Genomic DNA, 9,265 nt, shown 5'->3' on the forward strand with positions numbered 1-9,265 from the left:
TCATAGTTTTGCCATTTCTCCTCGTCGAAATTTACCTTTTTCGGCATGGTGTGGCGAAAAAAGTGTTTGGTGACCTAAAAACCAAGTAAGTAGACTGGCCCAGTCACTAAGAAGCCTATGACCTCAACAAAAAAAAGTATTCTGTTAAGAAACTTTGTATAATTTGAATTTCATGCATTGATTGCATGGCGATTGGCGAAGATAGTGTTGTGACCTAAAAGCTAAAACAGAAAGCAACATGCCAATCATGTCGGCACCCGCACTCTTCTCCACCGTGAGCGCCACCACGGCCACTGCCATAACCTTGTTCTTAATCTGCAAGTCTCGTCTCATGCGCGTCAGCCCCTACGAAAAGAATCTCACAACACACCATCACCAACAACCCAAACGCAATCCCGAACAACCCAAACGCGATCCACGTGGCAAGATACTATTCGTTTCCCAAATCGGAACTTCAAAAGCCCTAGCGACGTGCCTCTGCGATTTGTTAGAGTCGAAAGGCGTCGTTTTGGACGTCGTAGATGCCCGGAATTACGAGCCCGAAGCCCTACCCAAGGAGAACCTCGTCGTCCTCGTTGCTTCAACTTCGGATGTTTGGAACCTATCTCCAGCACGGGATTTCTCCTCCAATCACGACCTAGCTTGGGGAGCAAGGTTCTTCGTCGGTTGGATCAAGGAAAAAGCGAAAGCCTTTAAGGTTGGAGCGTTTGTTGTGAATGCTTGCAGTTTCAGTGCCTTTGTGGTGGGCAGACAGGTTACTGAAGGTGGCAAGAATTTGATGGCTAAGGCCGCTAATGAGATTAGGGTTTTGGGGCACACTGCTGAATCGAACGCCGATTTTGACAGCTGGTGGGGAAGTGGTGTTGCGGTTTTGCAAGGTGCTGTTTTGGGAGATGTTGCTGACGGAATATGCGAGAAATCTAAACTTGAGGTCCGTTTCTGCATCCTCTTAACTGGAGAACTATGGCGTTTCTATTTATTATCATCACACTTCAGAGCTTTCTATTTAATAGTTACTTGCACTAAACTTATGGTGACTTAATTCTGTGGTAGATAATACGACGGTGGAAATTCAAATACAGTCGACTTCGCGTGAAATTGATAGTTGAGAGCCGGTAGATGAAAATTTAGTCAAATCATCTAACAGATCTCAACTATCAACTTCTTCACGTGAAGTCGAGTGCACCTGAGATTCCACCTAATACGATTGTTTTCCTATTTAATAGTTAATTGTTTCCCTAATTCAAGGATGCTGGTTCTTCTGATCCAAAGCGTTTATATATGTTGGTGGAAAATGGGGATTGGATAACAGAGGAAACTGAGACTGGTTGGAGCTTCACTAATATCATCAAGCACAGGATGTTAACTATCAATGACGACAACTTTATGAAAGATGGCACTATTAAACTTGATGAAGTAGGTGGTGTAACTCCTGAATGGCCACTTAAAGATGATCTATTCGTCCACAACAGTCGGTTACCAACTTCTCAAGGATTTTGTTCTGTTGGTCACTGCTTTTTCTTTGCTGGTGGTTTTTTGTCTACTATTTTACCAGAATGGAACTTGAGTCTGGACGATCATTTCCCATCAAACCTGTGGTGCCTCAAGTTTAAGGATTCTACTTGGGTTTGGAGTATATGTGGAAGCATGTTCTGCCACCGATCAAATCCCTTAATAGTCCCACACGATGGCAAATTGTACATCTTTGGGGGTCATGAAGTAGGTGCACATTGGGTTGAGATCTATAGCCTAAAATCAGGTCTTTGGGAAAAAAGGGAACTGCCCAATTCTGCTCTCTTGCCAGATCTCACGTGCCCTCCTAGCTCTTACTTTTTTTGGGAGGATAGCAACAAGAGTCACAAGAAGACCCGCATTGTATTGTATTCTGTTGATTATAAGTATAACCGTCAGTGGCTCATGTCATATGACGTCAAGGCTAACAGCTGGGAAGCAGTTGAATGCAATTTTCCGTCAGTTCCTGAAGCTTGTTCTCGAAAAGTATTTTGGTTGGGATGCAGCCATTATCTTCTGATTGTTGACTTCGGTGAAATGGGGTGGAAGTGGTATATTTATGACTTGTCCAAGAAGAAGCTTGTGGCAGTAGTGCCCATAGATGATTTGGACAACAGTGGGATGGTATCAAATATTTTTTGTTGCCACCACACTAGCAAAGAAAGGTTGATCTATGTATTCATGGAATTCGATGAAAGGGCTTTCGAGGAAGGGTCAAATCTTCCTCAGCTTGTTCCTTATGCCAGAGTCAGGCTCCAACTCAAACCCTTTTCTGCCAAGATTGAATCCAAGGGTTATCTTAGAGTTGGTCCTCATTACAAATGCTATATGTGAGTGTGCGCTTCTCTTTAAGCTTGTTTCACCCTATCCATTGATTGAGCTTTGATATTTACTTGTTTAACTCTGTGGACAGGTTTGCTGTTGGAGATGAAGGCAATAAAGAGAAGAGTGTAGTTTAGTATGGAGGTGTGGTGGATATTAGGAATTAGAACTTGACAATGAATGAAAAGTAGCCAAAGAAAGAAGTGATGGATAGCAAAGTGATATGAAAGCTCTAGCCACCTTGAATCCAACTTTGTTACCAAGACATGCATGCCAATCTGCCTTTCTACAAGTATACAAATATTTTGTAAGCCATGTATTTACCTCTTTGGCCTGAAACACAGGACTCAACATCTCCCAAGTCTAAGTGCAATTCAAATGTATATACTCTTTTATCATGATTTATGTCTAGAAACAAACAACTTTTATTAAATATACTTTACTTGGCCAAGCATTTCTGCCTCTGCTTCAATTCCTCCTATGGAATTTACATTCCCTATTTGCTTGTAGTGCATCAACCTGAATTGAGTGATCTATAACAAGCTCCACTGGAACCTCAATGAAATATATATACCTAATTATCCAAAAACAAGACTTTGGAGATTTTTGGGTGCCATTATACCCACTTTTGAGATTGTCATATGGCTAAGTTTCATGTTGAAGCTACCAGCAATCTCAATTCCACCAAAATAAAACAAGACTAATAATAATCCCACACAAACAAATAGTAGCAAGAGGCTGCAAAAATCTTGTTTCAATAATGTGTTCTTTTTCTCTTTTTGCCGATTTTACAATTGAAATTAAAAGTAGTTTTTTTTTCTTATTATTTTTGGGTTTTGTGAAAAATAAGGAAGCATTGATTTGATATTTGTATGTGATAATAATAAATTTTTTTAATCTTATATATCAATAAATTTTTGTATTGAATTTAATGGGAAATTAAGTAAAAAAAGTTATACTAAACAAACTACTTAAATAAATTTGGAAATATGCATTAAATTTAATAGATTGATGTATGTTTGAACAATCGACCCATCCAAACTTTTGCATATCAAATTTTTTTTAGTAAAATCCTAAAAAGGTAAATTGAAATGTAATATTGTAAAACATAGCCTTTTTAGTTTTGCTGTGTGTTTTTGTTAGATATAATACATGAATAGAAAATTTTTGGTGGTGAAACGCTAAACTTAAAAAAAAATAATTAAAGATTGAAAAATTAATAATAATTTAGTTAATAAATTAGAATACCTCCTTTTTTTCTGTAAAAGATTATATTTTGTTATGTTAGCATTACTTGTGGCTCATTAATTTTCATATGACAAAGTAAAGTGTGTAACTCAACGTTATGATGGTTTGAGGAGATAATACAGTAATGTGACGGTGTTAGATAGCTGAATAGGGACTAGAAATTGGATCGTCCGATTTCTTTGTTGGAGAAGAGGGTGCACAAATCGGACGGTCCGATTTGTGAGTGAGGGAAAAAATCGAGCATAGTAATCGGACCGTTTGATTACATGAGGCTGAGATATTTTTGGTTTAGTTCACTTAAATCGGATGGTCCGATTTGCTGCATTAAAATTTTGAATTTTAAGGTGATCAAAATCGGACGGTCCGATTTCAGAGCGTAATAAAATTTAACTGTTGACATGCGGTCGGACCGTCCGATTTATGGTTTTATATATACCTCAACATTACCCGAAGTCTCCATTTTTTGTTAGTCTTTGAAATCTCTCTTCTGAAACTCCTTTAGTTCTTTCTTCTTCTTCTTCGTTGTTTCGGCACCAGCTTTCATTCTTTCTTCATTGTTTCAGCACCAGCTTTCATGTTTATTGTTTGAAGATCCTATTTGCAACAAGTTTGAGAGTGTTTCCTGTGAGTATATCATAATGGATGATAGAGTATTGTTAAAGATTTATTATTATGGGCAGATTTTATTACAAACAGCTGAAGGTGTAAAATTTGTGTGTGAAAATCCATTGGATATTGTTATTCCATTTAGGTTGTCGTTTGAAGAATTAAAAGGTGTACTTTGTGAGAAGATGGATTCTCAAATATGTAGGAGAATATCGTGCATTTTGTACAGGAACCCAGTATCTGTATTTGGTGGGTTCGTTCAGTTTCAAACCAAATATGTAACCGATGAAGCGAGCATGCAAGATATGTTTTCAGTGTACATGGAAACTCGCTCAGAGATATCATTCATCGAGCTGTATATTGAGTTTGAGCAGTCGGAAACAGACCGGAATATTGAGCTGGAAAATTATCATAGTGATAGTGAGGAGGAGTTCGAAAGTAATTATGAATGCCTTGATCCGGGTGGAGATGGAGATCAGGCCGACGATACTATGCAGGCAGATGTGGCAAATGCACTAGTAAACCAGCATCCGTTTGTGGAGCCTACTTTCATGCGCTTGCTGGATTTGGAGGCCATGTATACACCGAAATTTTCTGAGTATATGAATGCAGGTATGTAGTTTTGATACAATGTTTGATAGATTAATATGACAGATTGATTAGTTAGCATGACGAACATGTGATCAGTAGAAATGGTAGTTGATTGTGCGATGTTTTTTATCTGGTAACTAGCGTAGTTGTCAAAATCGGTTCGGATCGGAAGGTGCGACCGGACCGGACCCGTTCGAACCAAACCGGACCGGACATTGGTATATTGATATATTGATATTGATTGTGTTATTATTTATTTTTGTTGTTCAATTTAATGTTATTCTTATAATTTAATAATTTGATTTAATTATGACCGATTCAATCGGATAAACCAGTAACCCGGTCATTTGACCTGGTTACTTTTTTATTTCTTATGTATTTAATTACTTATTTATATTTATATGACCAATTTATAGTTATTAATTAGAGTACATAATTTCTGGTGTGAATGTATCAGAGCTTCAATGGAAGAAAGAAAATGGGTTTTGAAAGAGATAGAAGGGTCTGAGAGTGAGAGAGGAACGAAGTGGGGCACTGGATAGAAGGCTGGGATTTTACTCGAATATGAAAAGGGGTCCACTGGCTGGTTGGTGCATGTGCGACGTGTGGCAATGGTACGCAAATCGGACGGTCCGATTTGTTTACCCTTCACGCCAGTAATCGGACCGTCCGATTACATGCCCCCTAAATCGGACCGTCCAATTTCACCTACACAGTCCCCACACCCATGTAATGCACGCCAGACCCCAATAACTATGGAATACACCAAAGCTAGCCTCATATTAAAATTAAAAAAATGTTTACTTGTCATACCATTATAAAGAATTTTAAATTTTATATGACCAATAAAAAACCAATTTTTTTATAAGAACAAAAAAAAAAAGATAATTTCATAATCAATTATAAATTATTGTTTTTAAATGTTTTAGAATTTAGACTTTTAGTTATTATTGAAATGACTATAATACCCTCGTATTCTACCCTGGAGGGAGTAAGCAAATAAGCATGTTTCGAAACAAACGCAGAAAGCTTAGTATAAAAGTGAGAATCAGTAGCAACAACATTTCATAAACATCGCAATCCACAATCGCGAATCGCCAATCGCCAATGAAGATGATCGAGGTTTCCCAAATCGCTGCTGAGCAGCTTGTTCTCGAACTCAGCAACCCCGATCTCCGAGAAAATGCTCTTCTCGAACTCTCCAAGGTACAAAATAAAGTCTCGGTTTTTGTCCTTTCTTTTGGATTACAAGGATTAAATCCTTAACCAAAAAAGCTGCATTGTTTTGATTTTGACTTTTCAGCAAATGGGTTAATTTTCATTTCCATAAAGTTTTTTCCTTTTAAATTATTTCTTGATGTTATGTTTGTGTTATGATTAACAGATTAAGCTTTTTTTTTTTTGTTCTGGTAATTAATTTACACTGTTGTTGCACTGACACAAGTAATTTATTGAATTTTAGAAGAGAGAGTTATATCAAGATCTCGCTCTGTTACTGTGGAATTCCTTTGGCACCATTGCAGCGCTTTTACAGGTATATTATGTTATTTGCATTGAATTGTTTTCTATCAAGAATTCAAGATTGTAATGTTTGTTCTTTGGACCTGGTTTTCCAATTTGTTTTTCTCCATAAGTGGTGATTTACTAGAATTTGAAAATTCTAATTTCTTTGATTTTTGCTTCCAGGAAATAGTTTCTATATACCCTGTTCTTTCGCCCCCAAATCTTACTCCAGCTCAATCAAATCGAGTGTGCAATGCTCTTGCTCTTCTTCAGGTGAGATGAGATTGTAATAATATACTATGAAATGTATCATGGATATTTTCTGTGCCCATGTTTCTTGTTTTCATGCCATGTTGTTAAGGTTTTCTTTTCCTTTTTTGTGTTCTTGATGCAGTGTGTGGCATCTCACCCTGATACAAGGATGCTGTTCCTCAATGGTAATATCTCTTATTATTTTATCATTTTTCACTATTTAGTGTGTTTGTTGTAATTACTAGTCTATTTTCAATCAAATATAAGATAAAACTTTTGGTTTTGGAGGATATCTTCTCCTCAATGAGTTGTGCTTTTGCCTCTTCTTCTCTCCAATAAAATTCACTCTTTTTTATGCATAATAGAAAATGGTTTAAGATGCTTTGCTTGGAAAGTCTTTGGTCCAATAATTAGTTCCTATCTATACAAAAGAATCATGTTAATAAATTTCAAATGAAACTCACACAGCCTCAATAAATTTTTTCTTGCTTGCTTTGACATTCCCATATCCATCTTGGCATTTTCTGGCTCACTAACAGATTAAACTAAAAAAAATTGTTCATTTTTTTGAACTTGTTTTCTCTCATGGGCAGCTCATATACCTCTATATTTGTATCCCTTCCTTAATACAACAAGCAAGTCAAGACCATTTGAATATTTGAGGCTTACTAGCCTTGGTGTCATTGGTGCTTTAGTGAAGGTACTGCATTCTTTCTGATAATGTTGTTGGACGCATATATACTTGATTGCAAGTATAATAATTTTTTTATTGGAACATTCATGTTGACAAGAGAACAATTTTAAAGTACTAAAAGTATTGCCACAAAAAACTTTGTCATAGATAATCGTATGGAAGTTAACAAGTGACACAGAAAAATGTAGTAATAATAGTAGCTACTTGTTGATTATTTCAGTGGCTTCTTATGTTAGATTTACAATTAAATCTATTAATTTTCAAAGTTCAGCATCTGAAAATTTGGTATATCCTAATGGAGACATACAAATCCAACTTCTTTGGATGAGTTCATCAATTAGGGAATAAAATTTCCCCTACTATTTTAAGCCCTTTGCATGATTGTTGAATTTTTTTTCTGCCATCGGTCACATGTATAAGATTGTACCTCTTTGTTGTCAATTGTAATAATTACTTTCCTGTTGATATTCACAGGTTGATGATACGGAAGTTATAAGTTTCCTTCTTTCAACAGAAATAATTCCGTTGTGCCTTCGCACTATGGAACTAGGAAGTGAATTGTCAAAAACAGTTGAGTTTACTTGTTCTTGGTTTTTAGCCAATTTGTTGTGATAGAGTACTTTGTTTGGATGAATTTTGATTTCGTTGATATTTGCTGCTTCATTTTTTATCTTGTTCCAATAGAATGCTATTCAAAAAGTGTTTCACTATACTTTGCAACTTATGGTTCTATGTGATTTCCATTGATAGAGTGGTCTTGGCATGATATAAAATGGTAAATGAATACTTATAATACTTGAATAAGCTTTTCTCTCAAGAACCATATTGTCTTGTTCCTTTTTTCCCTCTTTGGAACTAATAGACCAATGTGAATATTACATGAATATTACATGCTAGTTAATGTTGCATCCTTGTATTGTAGGATGCAAAATAATACTATAATATAATATAATATCTTATATTTGGTTGTCTAATAAAAGCTCTTGTATTGTAGGTTGCAACCTTTATAGTTCAGAAAATTCTTTTGGATGATGTGGGTTTGGATTATGTTTGTACCACAGCGGAACGCTTTTTTGCAGTAGGTCGAGTTCTGGGGAACATGGTGGCAGCTCTGGCTGAGCAACCCTCATCTCGCCTTTTGAAGCACATCATTCGTTGCTATCTTCGTCTCTCCGATAATCGGAGGTTGGATAAGTAGACTGCAACTTCCATGATCTTTTAGTGTTGCTGTTCTCAACCTTCCTATCTCTAATTTCCCTGTTGTGGCTGGTTTTATTTGTTCAAAGTTTCTAACAAAACTGGCTTTCCATTAAAGCAGGGCTTGTGATGCACTAAGAAGCTGTCTTCCGGAGATGTTAAGAGATGCTACTTTTAATACCTGCCTTCGTGTAAGTACTACTTATGGAATTGATATGCATATGATTTAGTAAAATGTGTTTGGGTTGCTTGATCAATTTAGTCATAGATTGAACCCTTGAAGAGAAAGAGTAGTAACTAGTAAAAGTTAGAGTTATGTACATGTACTCACTCATAGGTACATTGCGCCGACTCGCGACTCGCTCTCTCACTACTGGATGTAGCTTGGGAGGGTGGGTTGACTTGGTGTACGAAAAAACTCTCTTCATGGGATTCTCGGATCCAAAGCTAAAGATTTTTTTCATTGGACCTTATAGTATGTTTTTATGATGTGGTCCTGGTTTCATGTACTCAGGAAGACCAAACAACTAGGAGGTGGCTACAGCAGTTGCTTCACAATGTTGGAGTGAATAGGGTTCCTCCACTACAAGCCGGAGCAGGATTCGATCATAATATGATGGTGGCGTGAGGACGAGTTCTCGCTTCATCACGGATCTTCGATATCACCCTTTATGGCCCATTTATGAAACTTGAGAGATAAGTTTTGCAATCAGTGATGATTTTGTATCTAGTCATATGGTGGTTCTTTTGGTTTGGAAAGGTTGTAGTAGTGGTAATATTTTAGTAGACTTTTTTAGGTGGTGGTTTCTTTCTATACTCCACAATGATGATTTCTTACAG

General features: G+C 36.7%; 2 protein-coding genes across 6 annotated transcripts; both read left to right on the forward strand.

Annotated features, from left to right (window-relative positions):
* Window positions 1-247: 247 nt before the first annotated feature.
* LOC107496344 (uncharacterized) lies at window positions 248-2,780 on the forward strand. Its single transcript, XM_016117576.3, has 3 exons — window positions 248-931; window positions 1,249-2,342; window positions 2,426-2,780. The coding sequence occupies exons 1-3, from the start codon at window positions 248-250 to the stop codon at window positions 2,469-2,471; spliced, it is 1,824 nt and encodes a 607-aa protein (XP_015973062.2). The 3' UTR covers window positions 2,472-2,780.
* Window positions 2,781-5,800: 3,020 nt separating this feature from the next.
* On the forward strand, window positions 5,801-9,259 carry LOC107496358 (uncharacterized). Of its 5 annotated transcripts, none has more exons than XM_016117593.3 (9): window positions 5,801-5,985; window positions 6,245-6,313; window positions 6,466-6,555; window positions 6,677-6,719; window positions 7,128-7,234; window positions 7,703-7,798; window positions 8,223-8,422; window positions 8,544-8,616; window positions 8,940-9,259. In XM_016117593.3, the coding sequence occupies exons 1-9, from the start codon at window positions 5,887-5,889 to the stop codon at window positions 9,051-9,053; spliced, it is 891 nt and encodes a 296-aa protein (XP_015973079.1). In that variant the 5' UTR covers window positions 5,801-5,886; the 3' UTR covers window positions 9,054-9,259. The 5 variants fall into 5 exon arrangements, with proteins under 5 accessions (XP_015973079.1, XP_015973077.1, XP_015973078.1 ...); XM_016117591.3 differs by having other exon boundaries at window positions 5,803-5,985; window positions 6,242-6,313; XM_016117592.3 differs by having other exon boundaries at window positions 5,803-5,985; window positions 6,242-6,313; window positions 8,547-8,616.
* The last annotated feature ends 6 nt before the right edge of the window (window positions 9,260-9,265 follow it).

The sequence above is a fragment of the Arachis duranensis genome, chromosome 7 (assembly GCF_000817695.3).
Source record: "Arachis duranensis cultivar V14167 chromosome 7, aradu.V14167.gnm2.J7QH, whole genome shotgun sequence".
Classification (NCBI taxonomy): Eukaryota; Viridiplantae; Streptophyta; class Magnoliopsida; order Fabales; family Fabaceae; genus Arachis; species Arachis duranensis.